At 41.3% G+C, this 19,791-nt stretch overlaps 1 protein-coding gene and 1 long non-coding RNA gene across 2 annotated transcripts; both read left to right on the top strand.

The window, feature by feature from the left end:
* The first annotated feature begins 310 nt into the window (after positions 1 to 310).
* Positions 311 to 8,949, top strand: LOC311059945. Its single transcript, XR_014602234.1, has 6 exons — positions 311 to 380; positions 1,904 to 1,960; positions 4,187 to 4,386; positions 4,631 to 4,817; positions 6,597 to 6,710; positions 6,975 to 8,949. It is a non-coding gene; the product is annotated as an uncharacterized lncRNA (long non-coding RNA).
* Positions 8,950 to 12,432: 3,483 nt separating this feature from the next.
* On the top strand, positions 12,433 to 18,647 carry LOC311059599 (transcription factor Sox-9-B-like). The gene is made up of 6 exons (XM_084077603.1): positions 12,433 to 13,119; positions 13,557 to 13,753; positions 14,815 to 14,908; positions 16,248 to 16,449; positions 17,111 to 17,472; positions 18,001 to 18,647. Exons 1-6 carry the CDS (start codon positions 12,862 to 12,864, stop codon positions 18,562 to 18,564), a joined length of 1,677 nt encoding a protein of 558 aa, XP_083933729.1. The 5' UTR covers positions 12,433 to 12,861; the 3' UTR covers positions 18,565 to 18,647.
* The last annotated feature ends 1,144 nt before the right edge of the window (positions 18,648 to 19,791 follow it).

Raw genomic sequence — 19,791 nt, 5'->3', positions numbered from 1 at the left:
GTGAAGCCCTTTTTCAATTTCATCAAATCTCAGCTTCTTATTAGCGTTTTTGTGTCAAACACTGTCGCCATGGTTACGGGGCTGCCCAGCTATGGGACGAACTGCCTCCCGGGTTGCCAGATCATGTGCGCATATCCCCCCACGGCTGCGCTGCGCCGACCGGGTATGGTCTAGTATAAATAACTTACTTAACTTCTTTAATGAATCTCAATGAATATCAGTACATTGTACTCAAATCATTTGACGGCAGCCTCGTGTGACGTCACTTACGTAATGACGTCACCAACGTCATCTCCACTTGTGGAAAATTCGCCAATCGCCATTGTTCTTCACCGCACTAAACCCATGCTGCTGGGGAGCAGAATACCGTGCCGAAACCGGTAAGTTATTCTTTGGCTTAGAATCATATTTTCTCATTGTGTGTACCTTACTGATGAAATGCGTTTTGTGTTTGGTTGTTGTTGTTTTAGTGTTAGTTTATGCATTTGTAGATTCAGCCATAAGCCAAGGCGACGCTGCTGTTAGCTTAGCAGTTAGCGCGCTAGCGAAGCTAATGCTGCAGACTGTACTATTAAACAACTGGGCTGACGATAAAAAGTGGTCTTTGTCAGTGAATGAGTTGCCAATGTTTCCATGGTGGACATATTTCCATGATGGTCATCATAACTTTCAATAAGTTTCAATAATGGTAATAGTAATGTCATGTAACGTGGGCTCACCAGTGTTGCCAGATTTCGCGAGAGTAATAAGCAACCAGGTCTAAGAAAACAAGCCCAAAAGAAGCAACTATAGGCCACTTCAAACGTCGGCTATTTGAAAATAGCTGATCTACAAGCTCACAACTGCAATTAACCCTCATACAAGGTCATTATGATTATGCATGCACTTCATGGTATCGCAACACCTCCAAGGCCCTAAAAACAAGGCTCCAAACATCCCAAAACAAACTTGTAAGGCTACTTCTTGGCCTCAATTACAAAACCCATCTAACCCATGACCATTTTGCTAGGATTGGATGGCTTAGGGTTGAGGACAGAGTACAGCAACTTGCTATGGGCCTGGTCTTCAAGATACACCACAACATTGGGATCCCCCTGTATTTGTCAAAATACTTCCAAAATGTTAATCAAGTCCATGATCATAACACCAGAGGCAGCTCCACAAACCATGTTCAACCCAGATTTGGCACAACAAAGGGAATGAACTCTTTCTCATGCTATTCATCTAAAATGTGGAATGCCCTACCAAAAGGAGTAAAGGAGTGTAAAACCCTACTCACTTTCAAAAATGCCCTAAAGATACACCTTCAGGAGGCTGCATTTCAAAAATGGCCCCTGTCCAAGTCCTAACCTACCCCATGTCCTAACCTTACCTACCCCCCCCCCTCTCTCTCTTTCTTTTTTTGTACATATTTCTCACCCTTCATACCAGTAACCTGTAAACTGATTGTATGACATTCTGTATAGTAGTGTGTATATCTGTCTGTCTCTTATATGTCATCATGATTTGTGTGCGTGGGGATCTCATCTTAAACAAGCTACGTGCTTAACTGAGCTATCCAGTTTAGTAGACCTTGTATTGCGAATTTGTACTTCCATGTACTGTTATGTACTGTCATGTACTGTTCTCATGTCTTACTAAATAAAGTACATCAATCAATCAATCAAACCCGCAACTACCATTATTTACTGGCAACTTAACTGGGAAAAACTGAAAGACCTGGCCGCTTTTATTTACTGTTTAATGCTAAAGGCTGCTTTAAAGGAGAGCCTTTGCGGTTGAAAAGCTGCTTTAAAGGAGAGCCTGTTTAGAGGCCGACGTCTGTGATACGTGTTGAATATTTTCTGTGGTGTTGTAAAAAGATTGCAGCCTGTCTAATTTGTTTATTCTCTTCTCTCTTCAGTTTGGAACCAGACCAGAAACCAGAAACAAGCTGTACAAGAAGAAAACGGTCAACGTGGTATGTCTATAATGTCTTCTTAGTCAGACAATGGCTTGGAAGTGTAAACTTTGTGGTGCCAACTTTGAGAAAAGGGCTCAACTGCCGGAACACTACCGTTTGCATCATAGCAATATTTCCTCAGTCAGTCCATTGCCCTGTCTCTATAATGACACTGTGTGCACATTTCAGTCAATAAATGCCTTGAAAATTCATTTATCCAGGTTACATACCCAGAAAGTTTTTCAAAGTTACAATCAGCTGGAAAGTGTGTAATTTGTCTGTGCAGTATGTAAATTCACACAACCGTTTAACCCATTAAGACCTGTAACTGTCATTTTTTGATTTGAGCTAAAAAGCATTATTTTACACTTTGGGCTGTGCCGCGCTACGAGCTTGTAGATCTGCTATTTTTGAAAAATCATGAAAATGTGTGCAAATCTTTGAATATATATATATATTTTTAAAGCGAACATTTTTAACTCAAATCTTTGCTTCTGGGGGTCCCTGGAACAAAATATTTTGATGGGGGTCCGCGGCCAAATACATATCATTTTTGGGGTCCTTGACATGAAAAAGATTGAGCACCACTGATATAGAAACATATGTTTTTCAGAAAACTGTTGGGATTTAGGAGACGTGTAGAATCGGCTTCAGGTCTGAATGGGTTAATGACACAACTCTTTTTAGTCATTTAAGGACACATTTAAAACACAATGAAATGGTGGATTGCCCATTCAAACATTGTAACTACCGTAGTAATGTCTATTCCTCCAATGCCCACACAACTAGGAGTCATCTAAATTGTGAAGTCTCTGATTTTAAGAGTGAAATGGTCTTGATAGAAACAGACTGCCAACTTAGTCAAAGCACAGTTCAATCTGATGAGGCTGGGCCCTCTCAGAATGTTGAACTGGATGCTCCAGAGTGTAATCCAACTGAGTTTGTTAATGACCCTATGTATGTATATTTATGTATATTTGTTAATGTATGCCACGGTATTTGATGAGAATCACCATCTGGCTGGCTGTAACGTAAACTTTTCTTTTTTGCATACTGTCATGTTTACTAAAACATATTCACTTGAGTACATATCATTTCTTATCTTTGTTTATGTCCGCACACAGTATAATGCTGTCCCATGTTTTTAGTCACTAGCTAGTGTACCATCGTGTGTGCTGGCCAGTGTCAGCTAGCCACAAATGCCACATGTTATAAATCTAATGATTTAAATGTACTTTTCTTACAACGCATGCATGTATTAATTACAATCACCCTTTCTTAAATGATGCATGCCCAGCCCTTTTAATTTACAATTGCAGGCGTGGCCAAAGAGTGCCTGCTCCGAACAGCTGAAGGCCTCACACATTGTTGGAGTTGTGAAACTGTGGTGGATGGGATACGTTATTAGCTCTAGGTTATTGCACATGTGAAGCGATCACCCATCCCTACATAAACAAAAAATATTGCTCCCTTTTCACTTATTTTTCAAATTAAGGGACGTGCTGCTAGGTTTATGGTCCAATAGCCACAAGAAACTTGGATGCTACAAATGCTATGTTCATCTAAGTTGCAATACCTGATCCCTTCCTTGACACCCCATTCATGCAACATATAAGTCCTATCTGACTGTATTACACTACACTTCCAAACTCGAACACACAGAAAATTAATCACTGCACTGCATGTATTGACAGAATAGCTTACAACATGTCTATGGTATCTTTAATTAAACAAAAACTTGACAGACAAAGAGGATAATCCAAGCTATCCATACAGGTGCTATATTGATGAGTTTATCGTCGTTTAAAATCAGACTAAAGGAGTTTTCGGTGTCATGAATGAGCTGTCAAGGAAGGGTATTGCAACTTAGATGCAGATAGTATTTGTAGTATCAAAGTTGCTTGCCGCTAGATCTCCAATACTTAAGGAACAGAATATTGTATATATTTTGTTTGACAATGTCAAGAATTTGGAGATGTGCATATCCTAGTCATTGTCTTACTGCAGTACTTACTACCTTACTTATGTTATCATCACTGCACATACCTGTACATGATGAGCATATGACACTAGTCCCATATAGAAGCTCATCCTCTGCTATTAGCTCAGAGATGAGGTTCTATATGGGGCTAATGATACACAATCTTTGAATCTTGAGACAAAAGATTGGTGCCTAAAATGGCGAACAAAGTATCTACTATTAGTAATACAAAATATCTAACCTAAATCATACTTATGCCACAGGTCCAGTTGGATCAACTGTACCTACAGGATGACTGAAATATGTCCGTCTGTGGGGCTAGTGCCGCTGCAGAGCCTACTACACCACCCATTCCTCTTCAGGAGAACCATGCTGCCCGGTTCTCATTCCACCGACCGCCACCCAGTAGCACGGTTATGACCGCCACCCTTCCTTGAGCAACTGTCCACAAAACGATCCAGAAGTAACCAAATACATTTTATTCTCAGTCACTAAACATCCTATGCAGTTATTGGTTGTTGTGTTGTACAATTCATATCAGTCTATAATTTCCTCATTTGATGTGAGACATTGAGGCGTGGTCTCGATGTCCTTCCTTGCACTTAAACACTGTTAGATAACAATACAAATTGACAATTGTACAAGAACATGGTATGTTCAATAGGCTTTGTGTGAAAAAGGTAGTAACAGTTCATTTAAATGTTCAGGAACATCATGATCGTTGACGGTGTGATGGTCAATGGCAAGTTGGCCTCCAAATCACAGTCCGCTTCACTGATTTTGAGGCGAATGTGAGGGCGATATGCGGCGGTTCTGGACACCAGCGGACAGCAGGTGTCTTTCGTGCTAACTGATGCCATGGCACCAGTTAGTGTGACTCCAAAGGAACTCGAGGTAAGTTTGATCACATTAAAGTAATTGAAGTAAATGCCCTTTTTGTGCACCACTAGGCTACCTTTTTTATGCTAGTGTTCCAAATGCTTATCTGGACCGTCTAAAACCTCTCTAAAAACAAACATGAACCCTAGCATCCCTATCATGAGGTAAACATTTGGCGAAAATAGCAGATCTACTAGCTCAAAACACACTACGATGCGCTGTGAGCTTAATAGCAGATCTACAATCTCAGAACACACTGCAATGCGATTTGAGCTTGTAGATTATGGGCATAAATATTTGGTGTTTTGTGAAAACAGGAGGGCACCTAAGATTTCTTGAATAATTAAGCACTATTTTGTGATTGTAATCATTGCTATAGAGTGTTTATAGAGGAAGGCAGGTGCCAAACAAGTTTATGCTCTGCCAGAGCAGCAGTTTGAACTGCTGCATACTAAGAGGAGGTTGAGGTAACTGAACTGCACAGACCCAGTTTGGAAACTTCACTTTGGTCGATTATTACTCCCTACTTCAATATTACCAACTGGTATTATGTTTTATATCAGTTTTTATCATTGGATTAGTCACCTTTACAACGAGGGCTAGTGTTTGCTTACAAATGAGAGATAGAGATGGCCAGTTAAGCACATTTGCTACTACGTGGCTGAGATCTAGCCTATAATGTTTTCAGATACATATTTTAGTGTGCAGATTAAGTTTAAAATGAGTAATACTGTCTGGATCTCATCTTGAATGAGATTCAAAACTTCTGTAATTCAAATCAGCTGCGTTTGAAGAACGCGCAGCTATGAGAATCAAACAGGTGGATGAAATCAAGATTCATTTAAAGTTGATCTCTGTCATCACGCAGCATGTTTTCGTTTACAGGAAGTAATTAAGATTGACTTTTTAGGGACTTTTGATATGAAAATACACAAATGGTTTAAAATACTTAAATTTGCATCTATTGATAGGTATGCCCATATGATTACCACGGATATGCTCTAAAAGTGTGAAAAACATTACCGTTAACCACTCCAGCCCTATTTTATACATCTACAAGGCAAGCTCACAACGCGTGGCGCGCTGTGAGCTAGTAGATCTACTATTTTCAGTGCTTTCATTTTAGTACTTTAACTTTTGGTACTTTCAGTATATTTTGGTGCCAATACTTTTGTACTTTTACTCAAGTAACATTTGGAACACAGGCCTTTTACAGTATTTTTATATTTTGGTATTGCTACTTTTACTTATCTGAGTACTTCTTCCACCACTGGCAGAGGGAAACTGTTTTCTCACTACTGCCCAAAGGTCTAGCTAACGTATGGTGAATGCACGTCGGGTTGAGTTCAGTCTGCAGCCAGACGGGTAGAAAATTCGAGCAAAAATATGACAAATCTGTCTCCCCTCCAGTCCTTATTTCAGCCCACGGTTCTTAAGGAGACACTGTATGTCACTGGATAGGCCTGGCTTACTCTATATACAATATGATGTCGTGCTGTACTTTGTTTGTAAACATTATCATCATTCTATACTGTATATATGTTCCTTGTCTGTCATTACAATAGACGCCCAATGAAGACCTAAAAGTGTCAAAACGTTGCGCAAATATTAACAGTAACCTTTTGGAGAATAAAAACAGTGTGCGGATGTTTTATCTTCTCCTTGATTTTCGCCTTGATGTCCAGCACCTGGCCCAAATACAGGCTGCACATGTGCACACAATCTTCTCTGTGAACTGTCCTGTGTATGTTAAAATGACACTGGAAATCTTGATTAAAATGTTTTGTTTTGCAGTCGAGATGTTTGGTATATATGATGTCGCAGGTGTTGTGGCAACTGCTCTGCCCAACTTCGCATCCGTTCTGATGCCATTCCTGCGGCTGAGATTCCTCTTCCTCTCCAATTCAGGTAGGCCTACATACCGCACCGGATAGATATAGCCTATGTGTACATATTTAGATACTTATTTTTATTGATCTTTGTATCGCTTCCCCTTGCTCCCCCTTCTGCTTCCCTTTCTATTTCTATGGAAATACACAATGAAGCTTGCAAAAAACAATTTCACCCCCTGTTTAACACCTTTAAACCTGTGATGTGACAATAAAGTTGATTCTGATTCAGGAGATGACAGCTGAGGCTTACAGTCATGTTGCTCTTTCCTCTTTCCCAAAGGCTGGACCTCAAAGGTGACCGCTGCCACTTCATAGGCGGAATTCTGAGTGCCAGAGAGGACTTTGTGTCATCAAGGCCTGGAGAAATGTGGGTGCTATGTTGGAGCTGCGAAGAGTGGGCCCACGAAGAGTGCACAGAGGGAGGGAAAATCTACTAATGTCACAATTGTAAGCTCCAGGCGCTGGGGTGGTGCAGTGGTAGAGGTGTTGGAATCCTCTGTGGCGCATTCGGCCTGACTGAGCATAACAAGCAATCAACAATGTTGATTATAGCATTTCTAGTAGTATGTTGTTAGTATGATACTAATGTAGTATCACATTTAAAAGGTAAGATGTGACTATCATAAGAAATTACTTAACCTGGGCAGCAGTAAAAAACACGTGAGTTTGCCCTGCTACTGTGGTGAGCTCAGAGATGAGAGGTATGAAGGTACTCTGGGGTCACTGATGGTTGCGGCAATTCCTGAGATATTGGGTACATGAATTTTGCTGATGGCATTCAGATGGTCATATGAGGCATCTTACAATAATGTAAGCAAACAGCTACAACTAATCTTTAATAATGGGTGAGTTAGATAAAGGCGTGTCAGTGCTGACACATCTAAAACGAACATACCCATTATTTGCTGGGAGCCAGTCCCTCTTAGCAGACCAAGAGATGGTAATTGTGACAGGTGATTGTCTTAATGCTGGGCACGTAGTGCTTGTGATTCCTGAAGTTACAAGATAAATGTTGATTATAGCATTTCTAAAGTATCACATTTAAAAGCTAAGATGTGTCTAACATCTGGGCAGTAGAAACCACGCGACTTTGCCCTGCTACTGTGGTGGGCTCAGAGATGAGCGGTACGAAGGAACTCTCTGGTGTCACTGATGGTTACGGCAATCATTAATAATGGGTGTTTTGGATTCAGGCCTGTCAGTGCTGACACATCTAAATCTAACAGACCCATTATTAATTTTTTGCACCTTGTGTTTCTTACAATACATAGCATACCATATTTTTTATTTGCCATAGTTTTTAACCAGAACTGTAAAACAAAGTAGAAAATCAGCCTGGGATTACATATCACTTTTAAATTGAGTGCTGTTTGCATATTGTCTATTGCCTGATGTGGCACTTCATGTTCTTCAGAAATCTGTAATGTTTGACTGGTAGAAGGAGATGGGGCTTGGGCATTTACAGTGGCTCACGTGATCTGTCAATACAGATCACAGATCACCACTTGTAGATATCGGTTAGACAAAGTGACAGTGCTTTGAAATTAAAATAATCCATACAGTAACTCCATTACTTCCTCACAAGGCAAAATGTGCAGCCTGCTTTTTCCAAAAGACATTTTAAGCTCTCACAGAGCCAGCATCTTTTGAAGCTCCTGCCCTTGCCAACTCAAACCCAATCAAACTATCAATGTTGGCAAATGACATTATTTAAAGGACAAATTCACCGATTTTCAACCAATCTTCCTATAAATGGTCTTCACTAATGCTCATCAACCAGTCACTCATAGCTGTGACAGGTTGACTGCTCACTGCTTGCTTATTTTTAACTACTGGATATGTCAATGTCTTGACCTATCCACTAGCGACTAGCCTATAACAAGACATCAATGAGAAAAACTCCCTTGTCATGGGGACCAAGGTTTGATTTAATGCCATTATCCACAGAGATATGCAATGATGTTCATCACTTACAGTGCAAAGATGATACCCTACTTGAAAATGATTAGGCTATATCAATATGGCACATTTTAATAATTGTTGATTCCGTTCTATAATGCTATCTAAACTTTACCTAATCCATGACTGGAAAACTTCTGCAGATCAGCTTCCACCAGATTTTTTTTAGAATAGCCAATTATTGTCACTATGTTTTGCACCCCGTCTGTCGTCATTCTGTCTTTGTACAGCTAATCTCCAGCACTGTTGGATTCATTGACAGGAACTTGCTTCCCTTTCTACCACAAGACAACTTCAGTCGTCGTCGTCGTACAGCAATAGCTGGCCTGATGGCAGTGAAACTGTGCACACACACTCACTGAATTCCATAGCAGAACCTCTGGTCCCAATTTCTCACATGGGCCTTTTTTTGTGTTAATATTAAACTCATGGGGATCGCTTTAGAATATTTATGTTATTCAATAGTTATTCAATTTCCAGCTAAAACGTTGATCAACATGTGTACTTATTACTAATCCACCATACAACAACCCATAGACTAGTAATTATAGACAAATACAGTACTATGGTGTTGCTTGCATCTGGTTTTTGGCAAGCAACAACCTCTCACGATAGAGTATATTAATAATATATTGTGTTTTGTGTACATTCCTTGTAAGATGCTGTCTTTTTTATGTTTTGTGGTCTTTGTGTAGGCTATTGAGAGGTCAGTCTTATAATGTAGGCTAATTTGTTCTCTTTCATATAGCCTAATGTTATTGTGTGAAGACATAATGGTTCTGAATGCAACGGTTTTTATGCACTTTGTTATGTGTGGCATGTTTGAGCCACAGAGGTCACTGAGAGTTTTACCTTTGAAATATTGTCCTTTGCACTAGTTCATTCTTGTGGTGTCCTTTGCACTGAAAGTTATACCTCAAAACGGTTCCGTCTTGATATGTCTGTTATTAGCCTATCAATGCATTGGAACCTATTTTTTATGCACCTTTGAATGCATTCTATATGCTAAGTTGACAAGATGAATGCACATGTTGGGGGCGGTGGAGTGCAATAAATCTTGCAAATACAAATGGACTTATTTTCTATATCATATAGACTGTAAAGCTGATTGATTTGGGGTGTTGTTACATGTTTACACCTGCAGGGGTCATTTGCTTGCATGGGCCCTTCCAGAACTCGTGGCAATATTGTGTTCAGTCAGCTGTCATTCTACTATTCTAAATCAGTTTGGGATTTTTTTAATATTTCAATCAACTCAAACCATAACGTTGTAATCAATGTATTTTACCAACAAGGAATTGACACAAACACACCAACGTCTGGTACATATCAGATGGTAAGTTATCACGTACTTAGAGTGTTCATCTTTGGTATGAAAACAATGTTAAACAGGTACGTGAATGAAGTATAATTGAAAACGATTGGTTTAGTGCCGTTTTTTATCGGTGTAACGAGGCATTAGAATTGTATCTCAAGACTCATATGGTATGGGCTTAAATTTTAACAGCAGGACAGCGTCCTTTTTCGTTTTAATAACTCACGCCCTGTTAAATCAATTGAAAAACTTGGTTTATGATAGCAGACAAGTGTACAGTAGGTCCTTTGCTTGAAAATATTACATATGTAGGTAAAAAATTGATGATTAAAATAATGAAAAGAGAGAAAACTGTACAATAAGGCTCGCCGCCCCTCCCCCTTTAAATCACGTAGTTATGGATATCTAAAATGACGTCATTTTGGATATCTAAAATGGTAGTTTGTCCTAGTAAAAACTGCATTGTGGATATCTGAAAGAGTAGATCCTCCTAGTAAGAATTCTATTGCAGATATCCAGAATGTTGGTTTTAGATATCCAGAATGCAGTTACGGATATCCGAAACTCAAAGCCCAATACACATGAATGGGAAAAGTGACGTCATTCCTCCTAGGAAGAATGACGTTTCGGATATCTCAAATGACAGTTCCTCCTAGGAGGAATTTCATTATGGATATCCGAAACGTTAGTTTTGACTAGGAAGAACTGAATTATAGATATCCAGTCTAGTTAGTTCCTCCTAGGAGGAATGCCATTATGGATATCTGAAACGTTAGTTTTGACTAGGAAGAACTGAATTATAGATATCCAGTCTAGCTATTAAATGTTAAAACGGCTAGCCATACTATTTCTACTAGTAAGAATGTAGTTATAGATATCTGTAATAAGGATTTTGACTAGTCAAAATGCAGTTTTGACTAGTCTAAATGTAATTACAGATATCTGCAATTACTTTATGACTAGTAAGAATACAGTTTTAACTAGGAGAAATGCTATTTGCGATATCACAAATAAAATTCTAGATAGTCAATCGACACTTTTTATATTAAAATGGCGTAATATCTACCTGTCACCAGATATCTGTAATTGTATTGTTCCTAGTCATAATACTAATTACAGATATCTGAAATTACATTTGTACTAGTAATAATATGAATTGTGGATATCCCTAATTCCATTTGTACTAGTCAATATGTATTTATGGACATACTAAATGTAATTACGAAGGTCTGGAATGATTTTTTAATTTCGGATATCTAAAATGGTAGTTTGGCCTAGTAAGAACTGCATTGTAGATATCTGAAAGAGTAGATCCTCCTGGGAAGAATTCTATTGCAGATATCCAGAATGTTGGTTTTAGATATCCAGAATGCAGTTACGGATATCCGAAACTAAAAGCCCAATACACATGAATGGGAAAAGTGACGTCATTCCTCCTAGGAAGAATGACGTTCCGGATATCTCAAATGACAGTTCCTCCTAGGAGGAATTGCATTATGGATATCCGAAACGTTAGTTTTGACTAGGAAGAACTGATTTATAGATATCTATTATACATATCCAGTCTAGCTATTAAATGTTAAAACGGCTACTTATATATTTTTAAGGATTTCAAGATTAATTTTGACTAGGACAAATACAGTTTTAGATATCGTGAAATACAATTTCTACTAGTAAGAATGTCTTTTGGATATATTTAATTACCATTATGACTAGTAAGAATGCAGTTTTTACTAGGAGAAATGCTATTTGAGATATCTAAAATATAATTGTAGATAGTCAATCAACCCTTTTATGTTAAAATGGCGTCTTATCTACCTGTCACCAGATATCCATAACATATTTATGTATATCCGTAATTGTATTGTTCCTAGTCATAATACTAATTGCAGATATCTGAAATTACATTTGTACTAGTAATAATATGAATTGTGGATATCCATAATTCCATTTGTCCTAGTAACAATGAATTAATGGATATACTAAATGTAATTACGGAGGTCTGGAATGATTTTTTAATTTCGGATAGCTAAAATGGTAGTTTGTCCTAGTAAGAACTGCATTGTAGATATCAGAAAGAGTAGATCCTCCTAGTAAGAATTCTATTGCAGATATCCAGAATGTTGGTTTTAGATATCCAGAATGCAGTTACGGATATCCGAAACTAAAAGCCCAATACACATGAATGGGAAAAGTGACGTCATTCCTCCTAGGAAGAATGACGTTTCGGATATCTCAAATGACAGTTCCTCCTAGGAGGAATTGCATTATGGATATCCGAAACGTTAGTTTTGACTAGGAAGAACTGAATTATAGATATCTATTATACATATCCTGTCTAGCTATTAAATGTTAAAACGGCTTGCCATAGGCTGCAGCAACAGTCTCCATTCAAAGCAGTCGGTGCTGACACAAAGACAGAGTTCTTTACTAACCTTTAATCTTCCTGTTTCACACTTCTGCAAAGACACACAGTTCTTTATTAACCGCTGCGTTTCAGCTCAGGAGTCACAGCGTTTTCACCAGAGGAGTTTTATACGCGTAAAGACATTCTGCTTTCCAAAGATGAACAGCTTTTACGCACAGAGCTGGAGCAACAGAGGCGCATGTTTTGCTGTTCTTTTACAAATTTTACACAGTTGAAAGGTTTCCTGACGAGGGAACATCATTTCTTATCGTTGAGGAACTGCTTTTACGCACAGAGCTGAGAGCAACAGAGATGCTCTTTGCTTGTTCTTTTACACCTTTTACTCAGTTGAACTGTCACATGTTCCTGGCGAGTGAAATACAGCTTTTATTATGAGAAGGAGACTTATTGTCCCTTTGGAGAGAAAACCACACTCCCTCCTATTGATTTGTACTCTTTATCGTGAGAATTCCAACCCGTTTGTGTATGAATCTCCTAGCTCCGTTCCTGCAGATGTCGGAGGAAGCAGACAAGGGTCTCTGTGACGCTCCGAGCCCCAGCATGTGTGACGAGGACTCCCCGTGTCTGTGTCCGTGTCCGGCGTCCCCGGGCTCGGACGCAGAGAACACCCGGCCGTCAGAGAACCAGGACCTGATGGCCTCCAGGGACTTCAAGAAGGACCCTGTCTGCTCCTCCGAGGACCAAGACAAGTTCCCTGTTTGTATCCGCGATGCTGTGTCCCAGGTCAGTGTGTGTGTGTGTGTGTGTGTGTGTGTGTGTGTGTGTGTGTGTGTGTGTGTGTGTGTGTGTGTGTGTGCGCGCGTGCGTGCGTGCGTGCGCGCGCGCGTGTAGTAGCCTCATAACACACTTAAAAGTAAACCAACTCATTATGCAGAATGCCTATTTCAGAATCATGTAAACTATATCATGTTATTGGACTATAATTATTGATCATTAACCACTTAAGCCCTATTTTATTCTCAGGATATTTGAAAATAACCGATCTACTGTACAAGCTCACATCACACAGGTTGTGAGCTTGTAAATCAGCTTTTTTTAAATCCAAAAATAGCAGATTACAATTTCATTCATTATTAGTAGAAGTATAAATTGTCATAAAGTACTCAATATACAGTACTTGAGTAAATGTACTTAGTTATTTCACATCACTGGTGTCCCAGGTGCTGAAGGGCTATGATTGGACCCTGGTGCCCATGCCGGTGCGCAGCGTGCACGGATCCAGTAACAACAAGCCGCACGTCAAGCGTCCCATGAACGCCTTCATGGTGTGGGCTCAGGCTGCCCGCAGAAAGCTGGCTGACCAGTACCCCCACCTGCACAATGCAGAGCTCAGCAAGACCCTGGGCAAACTGTGGAGGTATGAATACACTTTATTTAACCCTGGAGGTATGAATACACTTTATTTAACCCTGGAGGTATGAATACACTTTATTTAACCCTGGAGGTAAACACCAAGCTCTATAATGTGATAGTAATCATTGCTATAGAGTGTTTGTTCAGTAACAGTGTTAAATAGCTCTACAATGTGATAGTAATTAATAATTATTGCTATAGAGTGTTAAATAGATCTATAATGTGATAGGAAGCATTCCTATAGACTCTACAGCTTCTTCATAATACAACATTTAAAGTGATATACTGTTATAGCAGTGACTGAGGCAACAGTCTAAAAAAACAACGTTGTATATCTGAATGCACATGTATGCGCACGCACACGTGCATTCAGATATACAGCGTTGTTTTTTCTTCAGTAACAGGGGTCTTCCCATCTCTCCAGCTCTTGAGTAAACAGGATACCAATTGTATCCAATCAAGGGAGCGAATTCACTGAAATTGGATGTGTTGAAACAAAACAAACAAAAACTAACTGGAACAGCTGTTCTCTCTCCTTTTTGGATGAAATGTGTGTCCCACCTGAAAATGTTTCTGTTATTAAAGAGCTGGAGAGACAGGGAGACTCTATCAATGATTACTATAAAATATAGAGCTATTTAACACTGTTACTGAACAAACACTCTCTACTCTCTCTCTCTTCTCTCTCTCTCTCTCTCTCTCTCTCTCTCTCTCTCTCTCTCTCTCTCTCTCTCTCTTTACTATGAATTAGTAAATAGTCTGTCGAGATCTGTTATGCTCACATTTATCCACGTGTTTCTATGGAGAGAGAGAGAGAGAGAGAAAGAGAGAGTAAAGAAAGTTTGCTTAGCTGATCTATACTTCGTTGTACGATGGTGTCGCCCAACATCCCCGATCTATAAGCCCACAATGCATCACATCCGCAACGTGTTGTGGGCTTGTAGGTTGGTGGATTCATACTCTGTAGTACAATGGTGTCTGCTTTTCAAAAAGAGATCTAATGTACAAGCACTGTGTAGCCTATAATAAATGATGCCTCTTTTCCCCATCCATCCATCCATCCAGGCTTCTGAATGAGAGAGAGAAGCGTCCGTTCGTAGAGGAGGCAGAGCGTCTGCGTGTTCAACACAAGAAGGATCATCCAGACTACAAGTACCAGGTATCCTATGAGACCTGATGTCCTATAGATTCACACAATGTGATTTAAAGGGACTACACCATGAATTTTAAAAATAATAATAATATTTAATATCATATTGTTTATGTCCCTCAAACGTTTTTCAAAAGGTTTGAGCCTAAATCAAGCCTCAGATATACTCATTCCAACTAATTTCTCTCTGGCTTATAAAGCACTTTCACCTGCAATACCACATTGTCCTGTTTGGCACGGGCACTATTGATCAAGTTTGTATGCATGTTATCTCCTGGTTCTGTGTGGAAAAAGTTTTTTTTTTGGTTAGAACTGAAAAACGGGAGGAATTGTTCCCTGACGTGACGTCACGTGACGTCATGTCAGGGACCAAATCAGTTTGGCCTGTTTTTAGACCAATTTACTTAAAACCCCAGATTTGCTGTGAAAGCCTGAATGTTCAAACTGGGGTATTTTTGAGGATAGAAGAGAGGTAGTGGAGACGAAAAACACAAAAAAAAAAAGAAAAAGTAAAAATTCATGGTGTAGTCCCTTTAAATTATACCAGGTATCCTATATCAGTGCTTCTCAAACTTTTTATGTCAAGGACCCCCAAATGGACACTTATTAGCCCACAGACCCCCATTTGAAAAGATATGCCAGGGACCCCCATAAGAGAAGATTTTTTACGGCTCTAGCAGTGATATTCAACCATTTTAATTTCAAGGACCCCCAGTTTGACATGCATTAGGCTACAGACCCCCATTTAATGGCATTGCTATCTCTGGGACCCCGATTTATATTGTAAAAATCAATGTTAATTTAACCTTGAGAGTGTACAAATGGAACCAAATGGACCCGTTAGAGTCCATTTGGTTCCATTTGTACACTCTCAGAGTTACAGACCCATAAGGGTCCGTTTTGTTCCTAACTATCCATCATTTAGCTGGGGACCCCCTGGAACTCTCTCAAGGACCCCTGACCCACTTTGAGAACCGAGGTCCTATATGACCTGATGTCCTATAGATTCACATGTACACAATGTACTTGCAATCTGGGAACCAATTTGGTAAAAAGTCGTGCCCGACTTCCTTTTTTGTGTTAAACAGGAACTCTGGGTTGGCCCCACCCCCTTTTTAGTTCACTTCCTCCCGGGTGCTTCTGTGTTTATTCCTAACTAACAACAACATTTCATGTTTTACGGCAGTAGTGCCGACAGATTCAGCTCTTGACAGATTATGCTGCTTGGTATCCTTGACATAATTTGGCCCTTGGGGAAAACTAATTCTGCTATAATTCAAATGTAAATTGTACACAATGTTATAAAAAAAAAGTGATTATGTATATGATATCATTGTAATTAAAACAGCCCCGGCGCAGAAAGAGTCTCAAGAACGGACAGAGTGAGCTGGAGGAGGACGACGGAGAGACGCAGACGCACAATGCTACTTCCTCTGACGCCATCTTCAAAGTCACGCCCACACATGATGTCATCTCCAAAGCCCTGCAGAGGACAGCAGACTCCCCTGCATCCAGCATGAGTGACGTGCACTCGCCTGGAGAACACACAGGTGTGTGTGCGTGTGTGCGTGTGCGTGTGCGTGTGTGTGTGCGTGTGCGTGTGCGTGTGTGTGTGTGTGTGTGTGTGTCGCGTTGTTGCCAACTTGTTGAAAGCCAGTTCAACTCTGAGACGGGTGTGTGTGTGTTTGTGTGATGAGCATACGCGCGTGTCAGACTGCGCCTACCCGCTGCTTCATAGAGCAAGCCCTGCACTCTCCTTTCATTGAAAATGAATCACTAGGCGTCATTTGAAATGTCCTTAATGTAGCCAAGCTGCCTAAAGCCTTCTGTATGAAAAGCTTGACTGATTATGTCCATTCGTCGGATTGACGTTCGTTTCATTGAACTCAGTGATTTGCTGTGACTTTCACTTAGCATGTTCGTCGAGCCAGCGCCAGTAGCGCTATGTCGAGAGTAAACACTTGACTTCCGGACAGTCGGCCTTCAAACTAAGAGCGTATGTCCTAGGAAAGTAAGCGTTTTACTTTCGGTCAGAGAAAGTAAACTTGCCCTACTGGCAGGTGAGCCAGTATAGGGTACAACAGCAGTGGCAAGCAATGGGAGGAATTCATCGACATAAAGATGTCAATTAATCCCCCCCCCTCTCTCTCTCTCTCTCTCTCTCTCTCTCTCTCTCTCTCTCTCTCTCTCTCTCTCTCTCTCTCTCTCCAGTCTCCCAGGGACCCCCAACCCCTCCCCCGAACCCCAAGGCCGACGCCTTGGGCTCAGTGAAGCTGGACCTGAAGCGTGAGGGCGGGGCGTGCGGAGTCATCAGGGTGCGTTCGCCGGCCGAGGCGGGCCGCCCCGCCTCCCCGTCTGTTGGCGCCGGGGGGGCGGGGCCTCGCCAGCTCTACATGGACTTCGGTGACGTGGACATCGGCCAGCTGAGCTCCGACGTCATCTCACACATCGAGACCTTCGACGTCAAGGAGTTCGACCAGTACCTCCCACCCAACAGGCCACACCCCCCGCTGGCCTACGCCGCCAGCTACAGCATCAGCAACGCGCCGGGCACTGGAACGCTCAGCCCACAGGTACTGATGTTTTACTGTTAACCACCATTTAAAAAAAGTCTCGATTAAGTAGCCCTAGTATCTTTACAACCCAGTGTAAAAACATACAAATAAAAACTCTACTCAGGTTCAAAATAAATGAAGAACTGAAAAATACTATGTTGTAATGCAGTTGAAGAGCCTTACACAAAGAGGTCCTCTGCACGTGGATGGGTAAAGGGAATGTTTTTTTTTTTTTCAACTTGGGTCATGTTTGTAGATTGTTTTGATCATTAACATCCATTCGATCGATTCCAGTAGCGCGCACACACACACACACACACACACACACACACACACACACACACACACACACACACACACACACACACACACACAGTTCTTACTGTTTTGTCACATATTTCTATTGTTCCTTGTTCAACTGCTTTCCATAGTCATGGCAGACTATTCTCCTGACAACGAAATTACAGATGAGCAATTAGAATTTGCCTATAATGGCGTCTACAATGCTACCATCAACATGTATAATGGTTCCATCCCTGCCCACAGGTCTGGATCCCTAAGGTCCAGAAGCAGAAGCAGCAGGGACAGCAGCACACCCTGACCTCCCTGGGAGGAGCCTCTGGGTGGGAGGAGGGCCAGAGGACCACCCTGGGAGGAGCCTCTGGGTGGGAGGTGGGCCAGAGGACCACCCTGGGAGGAGCCTCTGCGTGGGAGGCGGGTCAAAGGACCTACATCAAGATGGAGCAGCTGAGTCCCAGTCGCTATGGTGAGCAGCAAGGCTCCTCCCCTCAACACGCCTCCTACACCTCCTTCAACCTGCACTCCTCCCACTGCAGCCCCTCCTCCTCCTCCTCCTCAAGCCCCTCCTCCTCAAGCTCCGCCTCCTCGTCCACGTACCCGCCCTCCATCTCCATCTCCAGGGTGCAGTGCGAATACTACGACCACCAGGGCGGCGCCAGCAGTGCCCCAACCACCTCCTACGGCCAAGGAGGGGCGGGACTGTACTCCACGTTCAGCTACATGGGTAGCCCCGCCTCCCAGAGGCCCATGTACACGGAACTGCAGAGCGGCCACACCCCCCCGCCACAGCACTGGGAGCAGACTTATTAGAGTGAGGAACACATCTACACCCAGTTCACCACACCCTGAGGGAGCACGACAAATGATGCTTGCAAAGACACACAGGGGCGGGGGGTGGGTTGAGAAACCACCGGCAAAATCATAAATCGGCGCCTATGATCAGGCAACTCCTGCACTATGCACACTAGGCTCTATTCACAGCTGCCATATTATGAAGACATTCACAGGTGTTACCAATGATACTAATGAAGGCTCTGTTCCATTCTGGTCAAACAGAGTCAGGGTGCTGATATTGTGCATGTTGGCCCACTGGAAACACTCTGTTACACCAGTGGGTCTACAGTTGGGGTCCAGGGACCCTCATGGGCTTCCAAATGGCCCCTTACAGGTGTGTAACTCTGAGAGTTTGGTTCCATTTGTACACTCTCAGAGTTATGGGGGTCGTGGAAACCACTGTGCTAGACTAAATGGAACAGAGCCTTCATTAGTATCATTGGTAACACCTGGGAAGGAAGTGATAATAGGACTGCTGTGCATAGAGCCTCTTATCCATGCACACATTCCTAGGGGGCTTTGGCCCCTCCCTGAATCAGACACTTGAATTCAAAGGAAGGAGAGAAGGAAAACAAAACAGGAAATGGAAGAAGAGTCAGACTTGTGGTTGGCTCACACCGTGCCTTATTGTTGTTATAATAGAAACACATCTATTTTTACACACCTAGAGAGTCCTTCAAAATGCTACAAGAATCTTCTGTGAGGATTTACTGATGGCTGTTGATATTACATTAGGTATCATGTTTATATTCCTTATCTTCTCTTTCTGTTCATAATCCAATGTTTGGGGGTGGCTGTGGTGTGGTGTGGTAGTGGTTGTGGTTTGGGAGTGGGCGGGGTTGGTTAATTAATTATTTGTATGTAGTAAAAAAAGAGAAAAGCTTTATATTTATAGCGGTTCAAGCACCAGCCTCTCACAGTGGATGAACGGGTCAGTGGTCAGAAATTATCTGGTGGAATTGTGTACAGGAGAGATTTTCACATTATGTTTGTTTGTTTGTTTATGTTTACAGGCCCTCTGCCATTTTTTTCATCTGTAATTTGACAAGTATAATTTATATTCATGCTTTTCAACTTAATGATTGTTTTTTTTAATCTTTTCAAGTTGATATCATTCATTGTTTATATGTTAGAGAATTATACTTATATTTGGTCACAATAGATGGTGTGTGGTGCGTGCCTGCCTGCCTGCCTGCGTACGTT

The sequence above is a fragment of the Gymnoscopelus microlampas genome (genome assembly GCF_963454915.1).
Source record: "Gymnoscopelus microlampas genome assembly, chromosome: 14".
Classification (NCBI taxonomy): domain Eukaryota; kingdom Metazoa; phylum Chordata; class Actinopteri; order Myctophiformes; family Myctophidae; genus Gymnoscopelus; species Gymnoscopelus microlampas.
Note: the sequence above shows the minus strand (reverse complement) of the source record. Positions and strands in the feature narration are given on the sequence as shown.

Bases quoted from the DNA above. Each gene is read 5' to 3' on its own strand.
- LOC311059599 (XM_084077603.1), top strand. From the start codon at position 12,862: ATGAATCTCCTAGCTCCGTTCCTGCAGATGTCGGAGGAAGCAGACAAG. The intron at 13,120-13,556 runs GTCAGTGTGTGT...CTGGTGTCCCAG, and splicing joins TCCGCGATGCTGTGTCCCAG to GTGCTGAAGGGCTATGATTG. The intron at 13,754-14,814 runs GTATGAATACAC...CCATCCATCCAG, and splicing joins ACCCTGGGCAAACTGTGGAG to GCTTCTGAATGAGAGAGAGA.